This window comes from Caenorhabditis elegans, chromosome V, assembly GCF_000002985.6.
Source record: "Caenorhabditis elegans chromosome V".
NCBI lineage: Eukaryota > Metazoa > Nematoda > Chromadorea > Rhabditida > Rhabditidae > Caenorhabditis > Caenorhabditis elegans.
The window spans coordinates 16,578,368-16,603,243 of record NC_003283.11 but is presented as its reverse complement, the minus strand read 5'-3'; the positions used below and the strand labels follow the sequence as shown (position 1 = coordinate 16,603,243).

At 36.5% G+C, this 24,876-nt stretch overlaps 7 protein-coding genes, 2 non-coding genes and 4 pseudogenes across 14 annotated transcripts; 9 read left to right on the top strand and 4 right to left on the bottom strand.

The window, feature by feature from the left end:
- Nucleotides 1-41: 41 nt before the first annotated feature.
- On the top strand, nucleotides 42-2,402 carry T03E6.8 (Serpentine Receptor, class H). Its single transcript, NM_074799.6, has 6 exons — nucleotides 42-466; nucleotides 593-738; nucleotides 1,165-1,373; nucleotides 1,420-1,647; nucleotides 1,693-1,771; nucleotides 2,039-2,402. The coding sequence occupies exons 1-6, from the start codon at nucleotides 288-290 to the stop codon at nucleotides 2,209-2,211; spliced, it is 1,014 nt and encodes a 337-aa protein (NP_507200.3). The 5' UTR covers nucleotides 42-287; the 3' UTR covers nucleotides 2,212-2,402.
- Nucleotides 2,403-2,520: 118 nt separating this feature from the next.
- Nucleotides 2,521-4,355, top strand: T03E6.9 (Serpentine Receptor, class H). The gene is made up of 5 exons (NM_001129524.2): nucleotides 2,521-2,861; nucleotides 2,904-3,049; nucleotides 3,359-3,795; nucleotides 3,957-4,035; nucleotides 4,086-4,355. Exons 1-5 carry the CDS (start codon nucleotides 2,677-2,679, stop codon nucleotides 4,253-4,255), a joined length of 1,017 nt encoding a protein of 338 aa, NP_001122996.1. The 5' UTR covers nucleotides 2,521-2,676; the 3' UTR covers nucleotides 4,256-4,355.
- A 3,542-nt stretch (nucleotides 4,356-7,897) lies between these two features.
- Nucleotides 7,898-10,672, top strand: cpl-1 (Cathepsin L-like; the record flags this gene model as incomplete). Of its 2 annotated transcripts, NM_001269789.4 has the most annotated exons (4): nucleotides 7,898-8,156; nucleotides 8,633-8,731; nucleotides 9,273-9,720; nucleotides 10,289-10,672. In NM_001269789.4, the coding sequence occupies 4 exons, from the start codon at nucleotides 7,899-7,901 to the stop codon at nucleotides 10,495-10,497; spliced, it is 1,014 nt and encodes a 337-aa protein (NP_001256718.1). The 2 variants fall into 2 exon arrangements, with proteins under 2 accessions (NP_001256718.1, NP_001256719.1); NM_001269790.3 differs by lacking the exons at nucleotides 7,898-8,156; nucleotides 8,633-8,731 and having other exon boundaries at nucleotides 9,333-9,720; nucleotides 10,289-10,497.
- Nucleotides 10,673-10,924: 252 nt separating this feature from the next.
- On the bottom strand, nucleotides 10,925-11,027 carry T03E6.13. Its single transcript, NR_070081.1, has one exon. It is a non-coding gene; the product is annotated as an Unclassified non-coding RNA T03E6.13 (non-coding RNA).
- T03E6.t1 lies at nucleotides 10,936-11,007 on the top strand. The gene has a single exon. It is a non-coding gene; the product is annotated as a tRNA-Gln (tRNA).
- Nucleotides 11,028-11,201: 174 nt separating the features above from the next.
- Nucleotides 11,202-13,088, top strand: srh-269 (Serpentine Receptor, class H; the record flags this gene model as incomplete). The annotated part of the gene is made up of 5 exons (NM_001373174.1): nucleotides 11,202-11,496; nucleotides 11,546-11,730; nucleotides 12,595-12,822; nucleotides 12,871-13,017; nucleotides 13,062-13,088. The coding sequence occupies 5 exons, from the start codon at nucleotides 11,202-11,204 to the stop codon at nucleotides 13,086-13,088; spliced, it is 882 nt and encodes a 293-aa protein (NP_001359610.1).
- Nucleotides 13,089-14,715: 1,627 nt separating this feature from the next.
- Nucleotides 14,716-16,502, top strand: srw-73 (G-protein coupled receptors family 1 profile domain-containing protein; the record flags this gene model as incomplete). Its single annotated transcript, NM_074796.2, has 5 exons — nucleotides 14,716-15,059; nucleotides 15,278-15,556; nucleotides 15,664-15,891; nucleotides 15,937-16,189; nucleotides 16,452-16,502. The coding sequence occupies 5 exons, from the start codon at nucleotides 14,716-14,718 to the stop codon at nucleotides 16,500-16,502; spliced, it is 1,155 nt and encodes a 384-aa protein (NP_507197.2).
- Nucleotides 16,503-17,122: 620 nt separating this feature from the next.
- T03E6.11 lies at nucleotides 17,123-17,482 on the bottom strand (annotated as a pseudogene). The gene has a single exon. A coding segment is annotated over exon 1 (360 nt).
- A 1-nt stretch (nucleotide 17,483) lies between these two features.
- T03E6.10 lies at nucleotides 17,484-17,668 on the top strand (annotated as a pseudogene). The gene has a single exon. A coding segment is annotated over exon 1 (185 nt).
- Nucleotides 17,669-18,069: 401 nt separating this feature from the next.
- Nucleotides 18,070-19,971, bottom strand: str-150 (Serpentine receptor class r-10; the record flags this gene model as incomplete). The annotated part of the gene is made up of 8 exons (NM_074795.2): nucleotides 18,070-18,143; nucleotides 18,189-18,366; nucleotides 18,412-18,540; nucleotides 18,596-18,737; nucleotides 18,788-18,922; nucleotides 18,973-19,051; nucleotides 19,629-19,713; nucleotides 19,789-19,971. 8 exons carry the CDS (start codon nucleotides 19,969-19,971, stop codon nucleotides 18,070-18,072), a joined length of 1,005 nt encoding a protein of 334 aa, NP_507196.2.
- A 97-nt stretch (nucleotides 19,972-20,068) lies between these two features.
- On the top strand, nucleotides 20,069-22,207 carry T03E6.2 (annotated as a pseudogene). The gene is made up of 3 exons: nucleotides 20,069-20,229; nucleotides 21,665-21,810; nucleotides 21,873-22,207. Coding segments are annotated over exons 1-3 (642 nt in total).
- On the bottom strand, nucleotides 20,578-20,856 carry T03E6.12 (annotated as a pseudogene). Its single transcript has 2 exons — nucleotides 20,776-20,856; nucleotides 20,578-20,730 (listed from the first exon to the last, which is right to left on the bottom strand). Coding segments are annotated over exons 1-2 (234 nt in total).
- Nucleotides 22,208-22,719: 512 nt separating the features above from the next.
- Nucleotides 22,720-24,782, top strand: nhr-271 (Nuclear Hormone Receptor family). Its single transcript, NM_074793.7, has 7 exons — nucleotides 22,720-22,897; nucleotides 23,130-23,272; nucleotides 23,323-23,393; nucleotides 23,601-23,813; nucleotides 23,866-24,044; nucleotides 24,294-24,409; nucleotides 24,460-24,782. Exons 1-7 carry the CDS (start codon nucleotides 22,839-22,841, stop codon nucleotides 24,705-24,707), a joined length of 1,029 nt encoding a protein of 342 aa, NP_507194.2. The 5' UTR covers nucleotides 22,720-22,838; the 3' UTR covers nucleotides 24,708-24,782.
- Nucleotides 24,783-24,876: the final 94 nt, after the last annotated feature.

The following is a 24,876-nucleotide window of genomic DNA, read 5'->3' as shown; positions in this document are numbered from 1 at the left end:
AAAAAAAACTTTTTCGTAAATGGTAGTGTTGTAGCGAACTGAGGCTATTTTGTATATTGTAAATTGCGTATAATGTATGATGTAAAAAATGTAATCTGTTTAATACTCTTCCCTTTGCATACATTTTCTCTAAAATATCACCCATAACCTACACTTATCAATTCAGTAATTGGCGTATTCCCACATCAACACCAACTTTGTATTGTCTTTTTATCTCTAATCTCTGGAAACTATGGTTACAAACCACAGTCAAAAGTTTTATTTCTAAATAATCATTCCGCATTGAAATGAGCAACTTCTCAATCTGCTCACTTGATCATTTAAATTCTTCCGTGTTATTCTTAGTTTTTCGGTTAGTTCCCTTATTGAGCATTCCGTCGTATATTTTGGCATGGGTATTTATAACGAGGAACAAGTCAAAAGTGGTGCAAGCCGTGAAAAAGCTGTACTTGAAACAGATGCTCATGTGAGTTTTATTTGACAAAAGTTTGGTTAGTTTAGGGAAAAGCTGTGGAGTGTTGATTTTGTTTAACGTCACACTGATTTTCATCGAATTTATTTTATATAAAATTTACCCTTTAATTTTTTCCAGAAATTTCATGTCTGTAATACTTCTTTGCACCGTCATTTGCCCTTTATTAATTCCACCAATTCCTGGGTACTTTATGACTGGTCTTCTGGCCACGCTTCGTCTAAATGTGGCACTTCCCTTGGTTATAATGACACATGTCGTGCTGTGTAAGTCTGATAGTGAGAGATGAGTCGAGAAAGGTTTAAGGAAACTGAAAATAGTATTTAGCGGTGATATCTATTTTTAACGTGTTATTAAGAAAATAATATTAATACCAATACGCGCGATACGGTATTTAAATATAACTGTATCTGTACAACATAAAAGTAGTATTGTAGAGTAGTGTAGGGTAGTAATACGGAATGAAGGAATAATAATCACACAATAGGGTACAATAGAGTACGGTAGGATACTGTAGGTCCGATCACTAATCCCAGAGAATGGACTTCATTTTCATTAACTCATGTAAACACTCCTTAATAACGCCCCTAAAACGACCCTAGAACACCCTAAAAACGCATGTCAAACGATTTTGGTAGATATTTTGGGATGCTGGGTACAATATGGTATCCAAAAAATCCCCTAAATTGCAGTGGTCTCTCTGGTCATCATGCAGCTTTTCAAACATCAACTCGTCACGCTATCCGACCTGCGATACACCAAAAAATTCGAATTGTCTGTGAAAATTATTAGATGGCTTTTCTATTTCTGTTATCTCATGATGGCTGTCGTCGCAATTTCAATATTACCAGCTTTATCCATTGAATTCGATGTGGATGGGTTCAGAAGAGAGGCCTTTGAAGTTGGTTTTGATCTACCACCACAGTTAACGAGATCCAATTTTTCAGTTTTTCAATAATTCAGTCTGCTTCTGCCCACAGATGTTCATCGCTGATCCGCGGCAATGGGAGATTTACATTCCATATTTTTGCTCGATATTTTTCGGAGGGATATGTTGCTTCACAGGTGTGAGCAGTGTGCTCACATGCTTGAAAATTGTCTACGACTCTCGGAAGATAGTGTCCAGGGAGACATTGACGCTGCAAAGGAATTTCACGTTTATATTAATGTACCAGGTAACGCCCCCGGTGCCTGTCGGCTGCTAAATTTAAAACTTCCAGGCCTGTGTTTGTGTTGCTCTTATAATTGTTCCTTTGGCTATAGTGTCCACTCTTTTCTATGCAGACATTTCCATTTTGGGTGAGCTACTTTTGAAATAATAATAATAATAATTTATTACGCTCGCTGGGAGATGTGAAGGAATACAGATTACAATAGTTATCATTGTTCGCTTGAACTAGAGTTGGTGCAGACGGGCAATCGTTTCCATTCCATTAGAATGTGGTCGTTGTCCTTGCGTAGACTCCCCCATAGTGGGCGAGCGATTCCCGAGTGAAAATAATCACGGAATGAAAATAATCACGGAATGAAATATATTTATTTCTAATTGAAAAGGACTATTTTCAGATAATGGACTCCATTTCCTACTACTCATATCATCTCAAGGAGCCGTCAACAATTTAATGCACATTGTGTCAGCTTTGTGGAGAAAATTCCGGAAGAAATTGAGGTTACAGTCAAATCAGAGTTGGAAGAGCACCGCAATGTGGTCGACGACGGCGACTAATGTTGTGACTTGATAAATTGAAAATTTTGATTTGATGAGCATATATTTTTGTTGTAATTGTTATTGTATAAAATTGCAGTCAAGATGTGCAGACGACATAGATAGGCAGTCCGTCGCGGACCTTCTTCTTTGTCGGCTGCGCGTTCGTCAGAGAAGATTCAACGGGACCCATGAGACTTTTGACATAAATCCTCCTCCCTTCTCTGTTATCAGTGCCCAACTAAAACAGTTTCTGTTCTGTCAGAATCAAGTCTTGCAAAAAACAACACGTCACTGATCCTTGTTCTTTTTATTTCGTGACATTTACAATCCTATGATATTCATAATTACTAGCTTACTCTTTCCTCTTTCTCTTTTTCTCAGTTCTTTGTTGCTGTCTGAACCTCCGTCTGGCTCAACGAACCGATCAAGAAGTCTCTAGAGAGTTCAGACGAGCCTTGAATGGAATTCATTTTCATTTTTTACGTTCTTCTCTACAATGAACAATGATTTAGCTGTGATATGTTCTATACAAAATGTGAAAAGCTCATGGCTTTACATCACATTTCAAATCTCCCCGATTACAAGTTTTCCGGTATATTTAACTGCAATTCTTTTAATTCTGAAGAGCAAATCGAAACTGGTTTTAGCTGTGAAGAAGTTGTTTTTGAGGCAGATAGTCATGTAAGTTTTCTTGCTGATTTTGAAACAATAGTATTTTTCCAGCAACTACATATTTCTAATTCTGATCTCAGTAATAGTATGCCCAATACTTGAGCCGCCTGTCCCCGGCTATTACATGACTGGGCTTCTCGCAACTTTCGAGATGAATGTTGCACTTCCGTTGGTGTTGATGACTCATGTGGTTCTTTGTAAGTTTGCAGAAGTTTGGGAGGTGTATATTTTTTTAAAAAACTTATTGAATCGCTAAAAATGGTTTATCACGCGCAACAGAGAGGAACTCCGACCAATCAGCGCAGAGTGGTCGACGTCTCTGATTGGCCAGTGTCCTCGCGCGAATCGTGTTCTGAATTATCGGACCAATAAGCGCAGAGTGACTAACCGCTCTGATTGGTCAATGATTGGTGATTGGACCTCCTTTGCACCGAATTTAAAATGAAATTAGAAAGCCGATTGGTCAGTGCCCTCCTCCAACAAATCATAAAAATTTTAATTTCCAGTAGTGGCTATATCAATCATGCAACTTCTCAAACACCAACTCATCACAATTTCCGACATCCGCTTCACACAAAAATTCGAGAAACCAGTAAAAATACTCATCAAATTCTACAAACTCTGCACGATTTTGATGCTCATTGTAGCTATTTCAATTCTCCCGGCCCTGACAATTCAGCTGGATTTTTATAATTTCCGTCAGAGTGCCTATGAGTACTTCAAAAATCCAATGGTCCTGTGCGACGATATGTTCATCGCCGATCATCGTCACTGGAAGATTTATGTTCCATACTTTTGTTCGCTAATTTTTGGCGCCTGGTGCTCGATAACTGGCGTCACAAGTGTGTTTACTTGTCTTTTGATGATTTATGAATCTCGAAATATTGTCTCCAAGGAGACTCTTAACATGCAGAGGAATTTTACTGGAATTTTAATTTATCAGGTATGTATTGTTTCAGCAACCGATACTTTGTGGGACTTTTTTGTCAGAACATTTTTTTTTATTATTTGGAAGAAAATTAGAATTTTAATTTGTCAGGGAAAACAAATTTTACGCTTTTCAGGTTTCACAATTTTTTCACAATTTTTTTAAATTTTTTACAGGCTCTGGTATACATTATTTTCATAATAGTGCCAGTCGCAGTCATATCCACACTTTTCTATGCGGATATTCACATTACAGGTTGGGTTGTCAATAGTTTCAACGTAAAAATTTAAATATTCAATTTTTAGACTACGGGCTTCCCTACCTCCTCATGATTTGCTCTCAAGGAACAATTAACAATATGATCCATATTGTACCAGGAATTCGAAAAATTTTGTGCAAAAAGGGGCAACAGTCGGCCACGGGGCAAAAGGATATTGCACTTCGATCGGTGTCTGCTTCTGTTTTGGTTACCTAATTTTAGAAATAATATATTTTCGGTCTTTTGATTCGCTTTATTCCGAGTTATTACAGCTTGTATTTACATTTAAAATAAATTTTAGAAAAATCAAAAAAATTTACTTATACTATAAATTTATCACTTCAAAATTCTGCCTTTTTTCCAAAATTCTATATATTTTTTCTCAATTTTGTAAGAAACCTTTCAAGCCAAACAAAAAACCAATCTCAAACTCCAAAATCTTCCCACCATCACCCCATCCCTTCCAACCAGATGTTTCCAGACACCCCATCACTTCCAGATGTTCTACTTTGACCCCCCCCCCCCACCTCTATGATCACCTGATCTTATCTTGCCGGCCGCCTGCCACAGTGTAATATAAGAGGGTCCATCATCACGTGCACATAATGTGTCTTACGAATATTCTCGATTGTTCTTCGAAAACGAGACCCCCTCTTTTTGTGAGGACTATAAAACGGAGCCGAATGAGTGGACTATTAGTTTGTGGGGGACTCTTTGGTCCTCACAAGGAAAGGAAGTCAATCTAGTATCGGACTTTAAATTGAGACGCATGTCATTTGAAAGCTTATGTTTAGACTAGATCACCACAAAAATTTTAGCGGCGGAACTCAACTCTGAACCCCTGAAAGAGCCATCTGAAAGTGCTCCAGTGCATTTTTTTGCTGAATTCTAGGTCAAGTAAATGGCCTTAAAAGTGGCTATGAGCGGTTAAAAATTGTTTTTGGGGGTCTTTAGGGTCAAACAAAGGATGTGGAAGCTTTTTGGAAATTTTTATTTTTTTGCAAAAAATCTGAAATTTTTGCGGTCCAATGGAAGCCAAATTTTTGGTCAAAAAAATTTTTTTTTTGAAAAATTTTCAAAACTATTTTTTTGTATCGGGGCATATAAAAAGGTACAAATTTCTTCCAATTGAGCCCTTTGCACCGAATATGAGGTGGTTTTTAAGCTTAAAAATTGCTTCAAATATGTAATGGATGTACCTTTGAAAACGTTTTTCTTTCACAAAAAGGTCCGAAGCCATATTCAAACCTTCAAAAAGCATCGGTGCAACATATTACATTACCCAAACACAAGCCATGCTCCTACTTTCGGTCAAATATATGGGACTGGAAATTTTGAGTTCGAAAGTTTTAAATCCCAAAAAAAATTTTTTTGAGATTATTCAATTAAATGGTTCCTTGGTTCACATGCAATTAATTTTTACTAAATAAAATGTTTAAAAGTTAGCTATAAAAATTCAGGGCGCGATTGCAATTTTTAAAAATTAAAAAAAAAATTGCCACTGAAAGAATCGAACACGAGACCTTTATTCCGTTTTACCAAGCATTTACCATTTGGCCATCAATCCCTGATTTTTATTGTTTTCAATGTTTTGAACCATTTTATAAATATTGAAGATGATTTTTGTATATGTAAAATGAATAAATACGAAATAGTATTGAAAACTAGGAGGGCGCAGAGAAAAATTTTCAGATGGCGCTTTCAGGGGTTCAGAGTTGAGTTCCGCCGCTAAAATTTTTGTGGTGATCTAGGCTAACCATAAGCTTTCAAATGACATGCGTCTCAATTTAAAGTCCGATACTAGATTGACTTCCTTTCCTTGTCAGGATCGATTTTTGTTTTACGACACATTGCTATTATCTCTGCCAACAACACATCGTTTAACTAGGTTTACGAGTCTTTTTGAATATATGTAGATGGATATTGTTTTGGTTAGAAAACCTGTACTGAATGTTACTGATATAATTTTTCTTGAGGCCAGAAATTTCATTTTTGCCTTCGAAATAAAAACTGGAAGTTTAAGTATTTCTATTTAAATATGTCCAAATTAAAAAAAAGTTATTTGCATCTAAAAATTTACTGAAACTTTACACTTTTCTCCCGAAAAAAACTTCAATATTCAGTTCTAAATTTCTGAAAATTAAAATTTATTTTCTGAAAACGTCTGAAATTTCAAACTTTTCATATAAAAATGACAAAAATTTTAGAGATTCCTGTGCAAGAATGTCTGAAGTTTCAAAGGTACTTATTAAAAATTCTTCAAAATCTGAATTTCCATATTGAAATTGGCGGCATTTTTATTTCTTCCATGTTTAGAATTGTATGAACTTATGAAATTCTATTGAAAAATACGTAACGATTTTCCTTTCCCGTCTGAAATTTAAATTTTTATGTGAACACGTCTCAAAATCTGAATTTCTTATGGGAAAATATCTGAAGTTTCAATTTTTTTTTATTTGAAAATAAATTAAATTCATTTTTTTACGATTTTTTAGGTGCTGAAACTTTGAATTTTGTATCGAAAAATGTCTGAAAGTGAGAACTTCCAATTATAATTTTTCTTACATTTTTCTTGTTAGTTAGTTGAATTTTGAGTTTTTAAATTACTGAATTTCGAAATTCACGTGCTGAAAGTTATAAAAAACTTCATACGAGTTACAGCATTTTTTGAGATTTTGAAATTTCCAAATTTCGAAATCTCTTTTTTTCCCTATTTCCCCAAGATTAAACAATTGTCGATTTCAAAAAATTGCTTAGAACATCTCAAGTCTGCCATTCCCCACTCCAAAAAAAAAACAGGTTCCCATTATCATTCCTTATTCCCGTAGATTATCTCACCGTCTTCACCAGGTATCTTATCAATAGCTGGATGATTATGTAATTTCTTGCTGATGACATTTATTTTCTCGTTTTTCATTCCTAAGTTTTTTGTTTGGAAATCCTTTAGAATGCGAAACAATTTATTTACATTGTTGGCCACCTGTTAAAGTGACCTAATTGTTTGTTTGTTTTCTGTCCTTTTTCCCCCTGTTTTTTCAAAGTTAATTTTAAAAAACTTGACTCACTTTGTAGTTTGACCTTTGCTAAAAAAGCAGCCGACATCAGTCAAGGACCACTTATAAAATTTTGAGACATTGCTTTTTGGGGCCCAAAATCGTTAAAAACTACCGAATTTCGTAATGAAAAGTTTTGAAAATTTCTGGAAAAAAAACCGAAAAAAAAGTTCATACTTCAAAAAGAGCAAAATTTGATGGAAGTTTCTGTTCCTAACGTCAATAAAACAGTAGAAATTGACACAAATTGCTGGAATTTTGCGGTTAAACTCCAATAATTGACACTTTTAAAAGGCGAACAATTTTCTCGGTTTTGGAAACATTTCTAGCAAAACTGGTAGTTTTCTAAACTTTGGGGGCACTACAAACTACAAAAACCTTAATTTTCTGTATGTTCAATACTTCAAGAAGTTCGGAAACTTCCGCTCGAAAACTTCCGTTTTTCGAAACACTTATCCCTGATCACATGCTTATCTGACTTAACCCTATTATGATAATCATCCAATTTCTGTACTATTCTGAGCTCCTAGCACCGGAGCAAGCACTTTCACCCCTAATTTCCCTCTATTATCAGTTGACTGATAACCTGATGGTTTGATCGCTCTCTGTTTCTCTCCGCCTCTCCATCTCTCTCCTCACACTCGTCCTGGCACTGATTGACGCTGTCCCCGCCTACTTTAGGATCCTTCATAAACTCGCCTCGGGAGGTGTTCATTGTAGTTCCTATTCCATTTCCATATTTTTTCGTGTTTCCCCTGCTTTTTGTAGAATTTTCAAATTAATTTTAAATGTTATAAAATTCCAGAATGAACCGATTCATTCTTCTGGCACTGGTTGCCGCCGTCGTCGCCGTCAATTCGGCCAAGCTGTCCCGTCAAATCGAGTCGGCCATCGAGAAATGGGACGACTATAAGGAGGACTTTGATAAGGAGTACTCGGAGAGCGAGGAGCAGACCTATATGGAGGCATTTGTCAAGAATATGATCCATATTGAGAATCACAACAGAGATCACCGACTCGGAAGAAAGACATTCGAGATGGGATTGAATCATATTGCTGACTTGGTAAGAATATGCATTTCAATGCACCATGAGCTGCGGCGTCCGACGTTTTGAGCTCCGGGGACTCAAATTCTGGCTCCGAGGACCGAAGTCTCTAGCTCCAGGGTCCCAAGTTTTGAGCTGCGGGGTTTCAAAATTCAAGCTCCGGTTCTTAAGTAACGAGCTCCGGGATCACAATTTTTGAGCCCAAGGATCTCAAGTTTGGAGCTCCGGAGTCCCAAGTTCCTAAAGCGAGGATTTTCAAGTTTTCCTTTTTTGCATTTCCTAATTTCGACAGATAAGAAAATAAATACCCCCTATAAAAACTTCAAAAAGCTGTTCTCTGTCTCGTTCCACTATCAAAATCTCACCCAGCGAGAAAAAAAAAGATAAAGATATGAAATCCTCGTCTCGTGACTGACCAACAGCTGGCTTATCACACCACCACACTGACAAAACACACGAAGGTCATTTGATTTTCAAACTCTTGTTTTTTTCAGCCATTCAGCCAATACCGCAAACTCAACGGTTACAGACGTCTCTTCGGTGACTCCAGAATCAAGAACTCCTCCTCTTTCTTGGCTCCATTCAATGTTCAGGTAATTTTTTGAGAGGGGTTTTGTTGGGGTCCAGACACTAACTTTCTCGTCGATCAAAACTATAAAACTATTTGCATAAACAAAAACGTTTTCAACGACCGATAAAAATAATTCTTCGCTGACCGTATTTTTTGAATTATCATCTCTGATGATTGATACGCTTGAAAATTGAATTTCGCAATGTTTTGGTCACCGAAATGTTTAAAAACAAGATTCAAATGGTTAGAACTGTTTTTGCTGAAATTTGAACACCAGAGCTTAGAGCTGTGATGAACTTCTAGGGGATAAGCCTAAGCCTGAGCTTCAGTCTAAGCCTAAATCTAAGCCTACGTCTAAGTGTACGCCTAAGCTTAAGCCTCAGCCTAAGCCTCAGCCTAAGCCTAAGCCTAGGCTTGAAACTGATTGTGAGTTGATGGATTTGGCTCAGTCCAGGAAGAAGTTTGGTCTATGCCTAAGCCTTAGCATAAGCTTGAGCTTCCCAAGCTTTCGGCTAAACCAAACCCTCAGCTTAAACTCAAGCCTAAACCTATTCAATTTTCAGGTCCCAGATGAGGTTGACTGGCGTGATACCCACCTCGTCACTGATGTCAAGAACCAAGGAATGTGCGGATCGTGCTGGGCCTTCTCCGCCACCGGAGCCCTCGAAGGACAACACGCTCGCAAGCTGGGACAACTCGTCTCCCTTTCCGAGCAAAACCTCGTCGACTGCTCTACCAAGTACGGAAACCACGGATGCAACGGAGGACTCATGGATCAAGCTTTCGAGTACATTCGTGACAACCATGGTGTCGACACCGAGGAGTCATACCCATACAAGGGACGTGACATGAAGTGTCACTTCAACAAGAAGACCGTCGGAGCTGATGATAAGGGATACGTTGACACCCCAGAAGGAGATGAGGAGCAACTTAAGATCGCTGTCGCCACCCAAGGACCAATCTCTATTGCTATCGACGCCGGACACCGCAGCTTCCAACTTTACAAGAAGGGTATGTTTTGTGGGAAGATGTGAGGGGGGGGGGGGTACTAGTTTTTATTGACGGGTCAGTTTTATTTGCATTTTGGATGATAATGATAAGAAAGCTAGTTACTCGGGTTTTTCATCAGAGACAGAGAGGGCAATAGTGATAAGAGAACTCGTGTTTTTGAATGATACCCTCTTGACAATAATAGTTTGGGTTCGAACTTGAATGTGAAAGTGGTGAAGGAATTTATAAATTGTTTAGTAGCAAAGTATAACCCCATCAGCCTAGGCCAAAGTCTAAGCTTAAGCTTACGATTAAGCCTAAGCCTAAGCCTAAGCTTACGCCTAAGCCTAAGCCTACGCCTAAGACTAAGCCTAAACCTAAGCGAAAGCCTAAGCCTAAGCCTGAGCCTAAGCTTAAGCCTAAGCCTGAGTCTAAGCCGTAGCTCAAGACTAAGCCTGAGTCTAATCCCAAGCCTAGCTCATAAGCCTAAGCTTAAACAAATGCCTAAACCAAAGCCTAAGCCTAGGCCTAAAACTAGGCCTACAGCATAAACTCAGCCTAAGTTCCACCGAATATCATCCATTTTCAGGAGTCTACTACGATGAGGAATGCTCATCCGAAGAGCTCGACCACGGAGTGCTTCTCGTCGGATACGGAACCGACCCAGAGCACGGAGACTACTGGATTGTCAAGAACTCGTGGGGAGCTGGATGGGGAGAGAAGGGATACATCCGTATCGCCCGTAACCGCAACAATCACTGCGGAGTCGCCACCAAGGCCAGTTATCCATTGGTCTAAATTTGAACTTAATAATTAATTTTTTTTTTTGGAAAATTTAATTGTAGCCCCGAATTGCAATTCTTTGACTCTTTTCTGTCAAGCTTTACCTCGTTTTCTGTATTTTTTTGGAATTTCTCTAATATCTATAATTATGTATTTCAAATTGTGGTGTACATAAACGATTTTTGAATTTAGTTTTGCATTTTTCTGTCTTAAAAACAAGTGAGGAAATAGTAAGAGCATATAATTAGCTCGTAACAAATTTGAATTATAGTTTTCGTTTTCGCTTTTAATTCAGACACCAAGTTGTGACGTCCTTTTTAGCGTGTCTACGCCCCTGCCTGCTTGCCTAGTCAATCAAAGTCCCCCACGAAAAATTAAATAAACATTGCAAAGCAGCGGTTGTCGATTGTTAACCCTCTCTCATTACAAACATTTGCCGCCGCTGTACACCGCGGTTCCATGGTGTAGCGGTTAGCACTCAGGACTCTGAATCCTGCGACCCGAGTTCAAATCTCGGTGGGACCTATGCTCTTTTTTCGCAGTTTCTAACCTCAGAAAGTAGACTGATGTTCTTTCCCAAGGGGTTCAATTTGCACGTATTTTTCAATAATTATCCACCTCTTTACTTTTTCCCCTCGAATTCATTCTATGCGTGTTATTCATCGAGCTATAAGTTTCCCTGCCTCTCAAATATTTTGTTTTAAACTTTTAATCTCAACATGGACACCCCAAATTTTTTGTCTACTTCATTACATATAATGTCCTGCGTAGAGGTCCCCGTGCACATTTTTGGAGCATATTGTATTCTGTGTAAAACTCCGATTACTATGAAATCAGTCAAGTGGTCAATGTTAAACTTACACTTTTGGAGTGTTTTTCTTGACTTGACAATTAGTATATTGGTGATTCCATATATATTGTTCCCAGCAGTAGTTGGTAGATCCTTAGGATTATTGGAATTTGTTAAAGTTCCTCAAAAACTCCAGCTTTATCTCATCGTATCCCTGTTTCCAAGTGAGTTGTGCTCTTTGTGCTCATTCAACCGGAACACTGCTTGTTTCAGCGGTCGGAGTTTCGATCACTACACTTCTCGAAAATCGGTACTATCTGATGTTTGCACGCTTCCGGAGATGGAAATATTTTCGGACTCCGTTCCTTACCAGTTTATATCTGGCGTCAGCGTTCTGCTTTCTACCTTCTTATTTAATGATTCCTGAGCAAGAGGCAGCGCTCGCGGAAGTTTTAGAGGTAAGTGACTATAAAATAATGACAAAGGAAATTGAAAGTGCATGATATAAAGATTTAAAATTAGGCCTAATGAATCCGCGCTGAAACAATGAAATTTGAGTGTTAAACTGAAAAATTCCATCAAGTGCATTTGTGTCATTTTTGTCCATTATTCTCCAATCCAAATAGGGACTAAAAAATGTATTTCTGCACCTTTTTTCAATCTTTGCACCCTGAAAAATGACACATCTTACTCGTAAATTGTTCAATCGGAAATAGTTTTTCCGCTTCACAGATGATGTTTTGATTTGCAAATTCAATCTTTGATTATGAAAACTTGAAAATGTTCCTTTCTTTCATACTAAATATATAATGTTAGGCAGGGGTGGGAAGCAATTGCCGGCCGACAAATTCGGCAAATCTGCAAATTGCCGGTTTGCCCATTTGCCGGAAATTTTCATTTCCGGCAAAATGCTGGTTTGCCGTTCGCAGGAAAACGGCAAAACGCCGGTTTGCCGAGTTGCCGAAAATCGGCAAACCGGCAATTTGCCAATTTGCCGGAAATTTTTATTTTCGACAAATTGCCGGTTTGCCGATTTGCCGTTCGCCGGATATCAATTTGCCGGAAGTGATTAGATGGATTTTTTATAACACGGGAATACTAAAAACTGTGCCTTTCGGATTGGCTTTTCCCCTTTTCTCTATACATTTTTATAGTACTTGTTTACCTTTCAAAAAAGATGTAGGAACATTCATCGGATGAGTACAATTTTGCCGGTTAAAATTGAAGTTCTGAAAAATCGGCAATTTGCCGGTCTGCCTTTTTGCCGATTTGCCGCGGTCCCTGATGTAAGGCATATATTAGAAAATTTCAAGCTATTCCAGGGAATACCCGAGCTCCGCGAGTACATCAAAGATTTCGACTTTCTAGTTCTCTCCTCAGATTCTTATGGGTTTTTTCTCACTCTTATCATTTTGATTACCCTGGTCACTGCCACGTCACTAACATTTGCCTGGCTTCTTCACGCTAATATAAGAGATCGAGCAGGAAATAATGCTTCCAAGAGAACAGTGCAACTCCAACAAATTTTTTTCAGAGCTATTTTGATTCAAGTGAGCTAACAAGTCACAGCACCAGGCATAGTATAATCCAATTTTCAGACTTCAATGCCAATTTGTGTTCTTATACTTCCATGTTCCTACCTCGCATTTTCAATGTTCACGGGATACTTTAACCAAGCAGCCAACAACCTGAGCTTCATCATCACAGCGTTTCATGGAATATTTTCCACGGTCGTGATGATTATGGTGCATAAGCCTTATAGAATTGTTGTTAATTTCAAGATATACAGAAAGTTGCAAATATTGTGGGGAGTTGATAGTCAGGAACATCGAAGCACGTTCTCGTTGGCGACAATTAGCAAGTCTCACTGAATTTTTTATGTTTGTGGTATTCAATACATATATAAATACGATTTTGTGACATTTTTCTAGAAACAATCAAAAGATCTAGATTTTTAGTAGTTGAAGCTTTTTTTTGTAGTTGAATCTTGTAGTTGAAGCATAGGAGCACTTTGAGCCAAAAACTAAGTTGATCTGGAAATTTCTAAACTATTTTTCCTACTTTAAAAATTTCAAATGAACTCGGCCAAAACAATTTCCAATTTTTTCCCAGAGGAAATTCTAGAAAACACCTCAAGTTGTTCCCATGTTCAGAAAGCATTCTGAAATCAAATTTTGAAAAATGGTGATATTTTGATATGTACTTCGCCTTCTGAATAGTGCGGCGCGGAATCCGTAAAGTGTCGGCCGCGGTGAAAGAACCTTCTTTCGCACTATGTGGTGAAAACATCAAGCCTTTGACTTCTTGCCATAGTATAGAAACAAAGCAAGGCGCCGGCGTGAGGCGGGCAGGTTGAAGGCAGGCGTCAGGCAGGCCCTGAAACTTGCAGCAAGGATGTTTGTCATAATTAGACTTGCGTATTTCAGAACAAAAATATTGAAATTGATATCAGCAGGTGCCAAAATTGTCGAATTTATAGAACACCAATATATTCGACTACTTTTTGAAAAGCGGCAACTTAAAAATATTCCCGTGTTCAAATGCATTCTTTCATATAAATATAGTAGTCAGCTTCTACCCATTTACATTTGGAAAATGGGAGAAAACACTGAAAATTACGAATTTGGATATCAGTATTTCACCGAAAACGATGAAAATTCAACATTTCCGTCGTATTTTGATAGACCGGAAGAATAAATGAAATGGATCATATTCGTTTATGATTTGGTCGATAAGCTGAGAGAACTTAATTTTATCTTTTGTTCCGGCGATTTGCTGGAATTGCCGGAAAAAATCGTTTGCCGCCCACCACTGATTGACATCACGCGACCCAGTGGGCGGTGCACGGAAAGAGCCGAATTTTGTCGATTTACGGAGAGCTCTTCCCGCACCCCGCCACTTGGGTTATGGGATTTTTGTGTTCCTTCGACAGCCTACACTCTCTGGGCCGGTCATATATAACCCGCAGGGCGTCGGCTGTAGTTTTTGGCCGTCCTCTGACATGAGTTCCTAAAATGTGAAAACCTGACTATTGAAACAGTTTTCAGAAAACAAAAACATCACAAAACATCACACAAAGCAAATGGAAAAGTACATTGGACAGTTGAGAATTATTTTTTATTTGATTTGAATGAATTTTCAGTTAATTAATTGAGAATTTTTTTTCTAAAAAATCATATGAAACAATTTTGAATTATGTTCACCCAAATGAGCTTTATTGTGCTCGTTTTATTTGTTTATTTCTCTTCTTTTAGTTAAATAAACTTAAATTCATTCAAATTCATTGTTACAATATTATGCCGAGCTATAATAACATTGTCTATCAGGCGAAAAACAACCTAATTAAGACGTAACAACAGACACTAACAACCAGGAAAAAGAATTTCATTTCCTTTTTTGTGTTGGTTCACTGGCTCAATTTTTTCAATATTTCTCCCAGCAGAATGGCAAAACTTTCCGAATACTACGAATACGAGTATGACTTCTTCTCTTCATACTCTGAAAATTTTGAAAATTTTACATATCCTATTTATTTTGAGGACTATGAAGAAGAAGAAAAATGGCTTAAGTTAGTAAACGAAGTGGCGAGAGTGTTGCATAATTTGAATTTTATATTTTGTGTTGTCGGATTGAATATTAACTTGTTGAACTGCCTGGTGATAAGTCACCGAAAAATGTGGACTTCTTCGATTAACGTACTGATGATTGGAATCTCGTTTTGCGACGTTTTGATTATTGGGAATACTTTCGGAATGCGGATTTATGATATCCTCCAACAAAATGAATGGTATGTGATGTAGTAGCGGTATGATCTACGGCCGTACCCCTACGTTGGTCCCCCTCTCTTTGGTCCCCATTCGCTACCTTCATTGATCCCTTTTTCCTGTCCCCCTTATAATTAGGCTCCACCCTGGGTACACCCTTCAACCATCTCCGCGGTACGATTTTGTTACTCCCTACGGTCATTTTCTGTGTGCAGAACAAAAATAAATGTGTATCTTACAGTTGGCAAAACAGTACGTACCTCAAGTGCTTGACTACATTTACAATTAATTTAATAGCCGAGGTAATAAACCGTATTTATCCATTTCTTGGTTTGTCAATGGCAATCATCCGTGTTCTTGTGGTTTCTTTCCCATTAAGCAAAAAAATGAGCAGCCTATCCCAAAAAGAAGTTGGATGTGAAATTGTTCTTATCATGGTTTTCCTTAGCGCGGTAATTAGTGTTTGGTATAATGCGAGGTATTCAATATTGAAGAATGGTTTGTGGGTTCCTAGGAAGAGGTTAGTATTTTATTGTTAATTACTTTAATTGCGCAGTATGTAGTAATACTGAAGTTGGTCAAACCGCTATTCTGCCTTCGTTTGATAAAAAATCACTGAAATTTCAGATGCAATTATCCGCCTGGTTATACTGAATTGCAGTATGCAATTCGAGTTGGGCGAAAGATTATATTCACAGAAATGATGTCTCAAACAATATTTGCATATTTGAATGGCTCCTTGAATATAATCCCAGCTGTCTTGTACCCAGTCGTTGCCATTGTCTTAGTAATACGACTTTTAAAAATGAGAAAGGATAGAAAAAATGTGATAAGTCGACGGCAGAATGTTAAAAGGTGAGTAGTACATTTTATACTTCTGGTTCATCCTTTTTCCTACAGAGAGCACACGACAACTCTAGTCATCCTATTATCAATTACATTCTTCATATCTCAATTGCCTTCTGGAATATTCCTATGGCTTGGAAATCTCTACAAGTTCAACACTGTCGTGAGAAGTATTGTGTTCGAAGGAAAAAATGTCACCTCAATTTTGTTTACGGTTAATGCCACGTCACACTGTATCATTTTTGCGGTACTGAGCTCCCAATATAGCCAAGTAGCAAGAGAAAGGTTCAGATGTTGCAGAAAAAAGGTAATTTGTTGCTAATTTGAAAAAAATGAGTACTTGTGTATTACATGTCCTCATTTTGAGAGTAATTTTTTAAGTTATTGAAAATAAAAACTTGTAGCATATTGGTATTTTTAGGATCGCAATTAGGAAATAACCATTTCTAATATGCAGTAAGTCTAATAATGATAATTGTATATAACTAATTTAATTTCAAAATGAGTGCATGTAATACATAAGTACCCAAAAATGAAATAAAAATCATTTGTTGATATTAAAGTTTCAGGCACGTGGCACACCAACTGGAAGCAAATGGACCAACACTATCACTGTCTGAAAATTAGCATTTTAAAGTACACTTTTATACTTTGAATAAAGTGTTTCGGAGTGGTATCCGGTCCATGAGGGAATCTTCGTATTCACCGACTTTGCGACATAAATATCCAATCAATTTATATCAGCTTCAAACATGAACAGGAAAACATTGAATAATAACCGTACTATCCGTACTTAGTCATAATGATTTCAACATGGCATTATGCCATTACTTCTTGAAGAAATGTCCAAGTGGGAGTACCGAGTGATGGAAAAAATAACATCTTTTAAACTTTATTTTCAAGCTTCTGTCGTCGAATTTTTACATTGTCTTCTAACCTTTCCCCTTTTTGTTCATCCTCAAATCTTAAAAAAAAAACATGGTCCAAATTCCGGTACGGTTTTGATAGGGCTCCCAGCTGTGTGAGGTGAAAATGTCGGCCTCACGCCGACGCCGCGCGCCGCTGAGTGGGTTCAATGAAGTGCGAAAGGTAGTTATTTGGAGCAGCCGACACGTTCGGGGTTCCGGAGCTTGGCTCCAAAATTGATCAATGTCTTATTTTAATAGTTTATTGTCCATGAAACAATTTCATAAAACAGTTGCAAACAAACGGGTTTAACGTTTCAATAGCTAGTGACATTTAGCAAAAATGATACAGTGTGACGTGGCATTAACCGTAAACAAAATTGAGGTGACATTTTTTCCTTCAAACACAATACTTCTGACTACAATGTTGAACTTGTAGAGATTTCCAAGCCATAGGAATATTCCAGAAGGCAATTGAGATATGAAGAATGTAATTGATAATAGGATGACTAGAGTTGTCGTGTGCTCTCTGTAGGAAAAAGGATGAACCAGAAGTATAAAATGTACTACTCACTTTTTAACATTCTGTCGTCGACTTATCACATTTTTTCTATCCTTTCTCATTTTTAAAAGTCGTATTACTAAGACAAGGGCAACGACTGGGTACAAGACAGCTGGGATTATATTCAAGGAGCGCGGGAGCTTAGAAACTATCAAATTGATGGAAATTGCGAAGAAAGTAGACTTTTTGAAACTTTGGAATCGTTGGAATATATCGAAAAAGGAGAGAGAAAGTTGATGGAGGAGATGCTGATTTGCGAAATTAATGACTTACGCATTCATGACGATTTTCGAGAGATACTCAAAGAATCTAAACTTTAATTTATTTTATTTCATTGAATTTCAATCAAACGGAATTTGAGAATTTGGATCTCATAAATATTTTATATCGTTGGAAGTTTAGACAAATGTGGTTTTTTATTGTTTCACGAGAAAGGAGCAAAAATATTTTTGGTTTTAAATATGACATATCACAGTTTTTTTGTGAAATTTTTGTTTTCCACAATTTCTATTCTTTAGCCGCGCCTTTTTGAGATTGTTTAGTAATTTTTTTTTGAGAATTTTTATTTTAAAAGTTTGGAGTTTTCCTTAAGTTCAAAATTTATGGGGTCCAAGCGCGCGCACTGAACATTTGTAAAATTTTTTATTTCAAGTTTTGAAAGAATAATTGCCCAATAAAATATGTTCCAACTATGTATGTAGTCTGATTAACTGCAGATTTTCAATCAACAACTCCCATTGTTGGTGTCAAGGTAGGAACTGTCACTGTTGTTTGCACTTTCTTTCGGTGAAAATCTAAATGTTTTCTTTGAAGTTAGAGCTATAAACGCTACCACTTACTCATGAATGTCCTTCTGAACTCATTGATAGTGAAAATCGCAATCAGTGGCTCCAAAGCCGGGTAGAGAGCTAAAGTGGCGCCCACGTAATTTGCAATATCGCCCCCGTAGACTTCAAATAGTGGAAGACAAAACAACAATCCGACAGGACTGTACATCATGACAAATGGTAAAAGAGTCTGGAAACTAAATATGGAATTTCAAGGAGACTCCCAAAAATATACCTGAAAGCTGAGGGTGACGAAAAGTTGGTGATTGAGTTCCAATGTTCTTTTGCTCATATGACACTGGATGCTTGTCATGAAATAATAAATGTTTATTGAGCAGAATAGAATCGTCGTGAAGCAGACAACCTGTAAAAATACAAACATTTTCTAGATCTCCAGGGCTTTTTTTTGTAGGCCTTACAATTATCATCACACATCCAAATGCTAGCCCAATCTCAAAAAAATTCCAAATTTTCTCTCCATTTTTTCCAATTGACCAATACATTGGCGCAATAAAACAAACTTTTCTCGAATCTTCTTGGTAGAATGTTTCCAGTTCTTCTCTGAATTTTTTTTGTATAACATGAAGGTTTGAAATTTAGTTGCTAACTACCTCATATATTCCTGTTTCTCCTTGGTATTTTCCATACCCCAATAAACCAGTTCAAACCAAAGAATGAAGAAAAACACGCATGGAATGAATATTATAACTAGCTTGAGCCCATCGAGTTTTGGCAGAAGCTCTGGTCTGAAAAGGATTTGGATTATTTTTTCCGGAAAATTGAAAAAAAAAACAACCTGCAAACGGCAATAAATCTGTAGGAAAATTGAGACGCAAGAAGTGAGATCACGAGAGCAAACGATCCGCAATAGAGGCCTGAAATTGCAAATTTAAAGGTTTTCAATTTTAGTGAATTTTAGTGAAAAGTATAGTCATCTTCAAAATTCTTGATAGGGCCAGTCTTCAGCATTCAGCTTCCACCACTATCAAGCCAATCAACGTTTAGCCACACCCACTTGCACACCAATCAGCGTTTAGTCACACCCACTTGCTTACCAATGAGCATTCAGCCACGCCCAGTCGCTCACCAATCAGCGTTTCACCACCAGTTTTATCTTACCAATCAGCTTTCAGAAATGCTCAGTATCTCACCAATCAGCGACGCTACACAACAACCATTTAACATAATTAGTTTAAAAGGAAGCGTAACTATACGTTGATTGGTTGGGAGTTGTCTTTTTTTTTTAATTCAAACAATCAATTTATTATATATAAACCGTTTATCTAATGTGTTTTCTCAAAAAAGTCGGAGGTCGCGCTGTAGGTGCGGTCCACGGCTGGTAAATAATAAAAAGCAATAAAATATTGCAAAATCAAACAGTAAAAATGTATTTTTCTTTATTATTTTTAGAATATTCCAAATAAATTATAAAATAAATTCAAACAAACTTACACGTCACAAAATTACCAATTCCTGCTTGATATTTTAAAGGACTGTCCATGAAGACTATGAACACTGGACCTTTTATGTGCATTACCTTAAAGAAATGTTAATCTTGCTTTTTCATCGAGCATATTCGAGGCCCAAACTTGGCTTAAAGCTTTTAGCCTACCGGTTGAGTGAACACTTCGACCCATGCATAAATTAGGGAGAAGACAGCAAAAGCACACATTAGATGACGATATGTTCCAAATAGTTTTTGAGCTTTTGTTGCGATCAAATACACCAATATTCCATTAGTGATCTGAGCGAAAAAGAAGCCAGCATGTTGGATTACGTGGAGCCAAAGAGGCATTTTGCAAAATTAGGCAAGGTCTGTAAATTTTTGTGTGAGTAAGCGAGATAATGTAGCGGAAACGTCTAAGCAGTATAAGAAAGTTGAACTAAAATGAATGGAAAAAGCTGTACAGTATGCTGGTTTTATCTCATCGCAGGTTATCAATTGTCTACTTTTGTACCTGCTTCTTGCCAGGGCGCATAAGATTTTTGGCCGCTATCGGATAATGATGATATCATTCTCAATTGTGATTATGCTTTACTCGCTGACCGAGATGTTAGCCTTTCCGATATGTTTCAGGGGAATTTGTGATTTGGGCAAAGAAAAGCCGGTATATTGGATGATATGAAGCCACAGCATCTTTATTTTTTAGTGGGGGTTTTTACCTATTTTATACACACATTTTTTGTGACGATTTTTCGTATTATTATCTCAAGAGAGTTTAGTTCTTAAAATCGTAAATAAAAATGTAGTTTCCTGAAAATATTATTGTCTGGAAGTATCATAGTTCTACACGGTTGAGATTTAATTGTTTTCAAAACTGAAAATTTTGATTAAAAATCAAACGTTTAATTAGTACTTGTGGGATTATTTTTTCAAATTCATCCATATCAATTAAAAGTTTCATTCACAATTAGTAGTTTTTCTTGAAAGTGGCAAGCTGTTGATAACATTTGCCGAAATAATACGGTTATCTGTTAGTAGTAGCCTATAAACCACAATCGACTCAACATCGCACCCAGCAATTTTTAAGACAGCGGTGTACGGACCAGCGTGCTGAAAACATTGTAATCTTAATTTTACTTACAAATAAACGCTCACATCAAATAGATAAGTTTTGAGAAAAGGCCAGATTCCAGCACAAAATGGCGGAAGGACGTCAAAACAGAGTACTGTAAGCATATTGAGCAAGGCGAGACGATTTGTCTGAAAATTTGACGGTCTGTTTTTTTTTTTGCCGAAAATGACCTAAATGTATATTTCTGTCAACTTTCTGTCAAATCAAGTTAGCAAAATTTTGTCTAAATTTTTTAAAGATTTTTCAATTTTGCAACAGAAATAAGGCAATAAAAAAAATAATTTTCTATTACTTTTTTAGTTGACAAGTTTTTAATAAGACCAAAGAGAACCAACTAATAAGCTGTCAAAGGGGCAAGTATTCGTAAAGTATTCGTAATAACGTAAAAATCTGAAAACCATGTGGTGCCAGGCTGTCTCATTACGGTTTGATCTACAACAAATGCGGGATTTTTTCGCCCAAAAAAATGTGGCATCAGCACGTTCTTAACCATGCAAAATCAGTTTAGAGCTTTGCGTCTCTTCTCCCGCATTTTTTGTAGATCTACGTAGAAAAAGGACACTCTGACACCACGTGGGAAATCCGAAACTCGCTGGCGGAAGTATTAATTTGTTTTTCCTTTGGAACAAACGTAATAAGCCCCTAGCCTGGTTTGATTGTCCCTTACGTATTTTTGTTTGTTATACATTTTCTATTTCCTGATATCATATACGTGAACGCTAATCATATTCCTTGAACAAAACACTCCCACAGAAAAAAACGTATTGACCGAAATGAACGTGCCGGAAATAAATGAAATAAATAGGTTGTTCCTATAAGTTAATCAAAAGACCCGGCCCTGGATCAAATTTTTATTATTTATTATTTTTTTATTAAATTTTTTTATTTTTGGCGCGTTATGGAACCCGCGAGTTGTCGGACTATGCTTGTCAGTAATCAAAAATGTTTCCAGTCCCAAAACCCCGTCAATAGAGAAGAGCAATGGAATTGGTCGCAAGTATTTGGCCTGGCAATTTGTTGTATAATCATGGGATTGTGCTTCTCGACAATATCATTATGTGGCGCGACAACATTATATTCAATGCACAAAAGACGGGCTCAATGAGCCAACACACGAAAGATCTCAACCGCCAGCTATTCCTGACACTTTCTCTTCAGGTTTTCTTTTTTTTTTTCAATTTTTCTAATCGAAAATGTTTCCAGACCCTGATCCCAGTGGTAACAATGTACTTCCCGGTGGGCAGTCTGATAGTCTTCCCATTTTTTGGAATCGATTTGGGATTGTACGCAAACAATCTCGGAGCATTTGTTGGAGTTTATCCTGCTTTGGATCCATTGTTTGCAATATTTCTGATCAAAGACTTTCGCCATTTTGTTTTGTGTCGAAAGAGCAAGAGCTATAAAATTGGTCCGTCATCAAATAACAACGCACGTATTATGTCAACTTCTGATTAAAATGAATATTGCTATTGTTTTCGGTTTTATAATAATATGTGTTAGCGAATTCGGTGAACTATAGCAAATTAGAACTCGGGAACTAGCGTCACCTATTTAGCAGGAGGTTCCGTGACCCTGGAAAATTCGCAAATCAGAAAGTATGCCTCACACTCTCTCTGTTTCTCAATTGTACCTCACCTTTTTTGATATGGAATTAAATAAACATTTTGTTCAAACGATCAAATTGTTCATTTTGAATCGAATTAAACTATGTGTGGGCTGGGCTCAGAATTAAACGTTTGGAAAATCTGGAAAATTTTTGAAAACATCTTTAAAAACAAAACTGACAGAGTTTTTGAAATGAATTTGCCCAGAAGCTGCAAATTTGGAGTAATTTTAAAGTGTTTCACAGATTTCGGTATTCCATTTTTTTTCTTTTTTGTTCACCTACTTGGCATGGTTTCGTCTTGACAACGTACTTACATCACCTTGAAAATTTGTTCTTTGAACAGCAAACATGCGTGTACCTCATACTCATTTTCTCTCTTCCTCTGTGTCTAAATAAACTTTTTGATTTTTTGGTGAATAAAAGTTTCTATTCAAACGATCAAATTGTTCATTTTGAACTGACATCATTCAAAATTCGAATATGTGCATAATTTGTGGCTCCACGGAAGCCGAACTTCATTTTGGAGGGATTTCATGTAGGTGAGTAATTTATTTTTGATTTATTTTATTTTTATTTTTTTAAGATTTAGATGATTTTTTTGAAAATTGAAACACTCTCAGTTTTTGCTACTTATTTGGAAGTCGTCAAAAAATTCTTTATATTAATTTTCAGGCTTTCTTTGAAAAAGTGGCAAAACCTTAATAATTTCCATTTTTGACTGGCAAAAAAACTTTTAATTTTTTTTTTAAATAATTAAAATGCACAATTTAGAGCATGCGCCGCATTTTTTCGCCGATATCATTTTGCAAAACGAAGTGATATATTATGTACTTGTAAGACAAGAATATCATCGTCCCATCCGTGTAGAAAATGTCGAATTGAAAAGTGTAAAGAAGCAGGACTCACTATTGAAAGTTAGTTAAAATTAACAGTCATTAAATATAATTAGATGAGCCATTTTCAGAAATTCAGGTGGGCCGAGACAAGCATTCGAATACGCTGGAATTATCAAAAAATCGGCAGTCTTTGCTAGCAGTTAGTTTTTTTGATTTTAAAAGATTTTTAGTGTTTTAACTTTAAAATTTATTCTCTCACAAATTATCATACACTTAATTATTTTATGAACGGAAAGTATATCGATTTAAATGAAATTTTGAAAATTTCAATGTTTTGGAAGATTTTTTAAATTGTGTTAATTTTTAGTAAAAACTATCTGAAGACTTTCGATTGGGATTTTTTAAGGCTCGTGTTGTTTTTCGTGAAACATGGAATATACATTGTGCAGTCTTCAACTGGAAACAGTTCGAAGTGACGCGAAATGAGGTGAACAATGGGGTTTTCGATGAGTTGAACGTTTTTGAGCTCTCATGCTCTGTGAGCAAGGATATCGATTTAACATGGAAAATGATTTATAAACTTTTCCCATCAACAGGGAAATTAAAGAAAAGTGATAAGGTGGGGTGCTTCACTTCCAAACAGACACTTTAAAATTTAATAAAAATTTCAGATAGCTCTATTGCGGAATTTTATCCCAAAATTATGGCAAATTGATCCATTATTGAATTATATACGGAATTTCAAGAAGTACGAGGCGATGGAGCAACCGGATTTGGAGCAAATAATAATCAATTTTTATAAAGGAGCTATGCCGGAGAAGGGGAGTATGACCGATTCGGAAATAGTTAGGTAATTGTTAAATTGTAATTTGAAAATTCTGTAAAACTACTGTTTTTTTCTGACATAAACACTGAAAACATGAATTGGCGGGAATTTTAAATTTAAACAAAAATTTTAAAAATTTTAAAAATTAAAAAAAAAACTGGGATGATTTGAAAATTATACTTTTTTAAAAGTTTAGCCAGGAAATTCGATTTTGATTTATAGAGTAACATTTTGCGACACTACTAAAATAACCCCATTATTTTTATTTTTTAGGATCTTCAAGCCATTTTGGAGTTTCTATTTTCATAATATGATACAGCCAATAATTTTCATGAAACTAAAGGAACAAGAATTTATGGCAATCATTTGGCTGATGTTTTTTGATAATGGTAGGTCAAAACACATTTGGGATTGAAAATGATCAAGAAGTATTCTTTAGGATATTCAAACATATCTGATGAATGTCTTGAAATGTGTTGGAACATCAGAAAAGTGATATTGCGGGAGCTTAGAAACTATCAAATTGATGGAAATTGCGAAGAAAGTAGACTTTTTGAAACTTTGGAATCGTTGGAATATATCGAAAAAGGAGAGAGAAAGTTGATGGAGGAGATGCTGATTTGCGAAATTAATGACTTACGCATTCATGACGATTTTCGAGAGATACTCAAAGAATCTAAACTTTAATTTATTTTATTTCATTGAATTTCAACCAAACGGGTATTGTATTTTAAAGAATTTGGATCTCATAAATATTTTATATCGTTGGAAGTTTAGACAAATGTGGTTTTTTATTGTTTCACGAGAAAGGAGCAAAAATATTTTTGGTTTTAAATATGACATATCACAGTTTTTT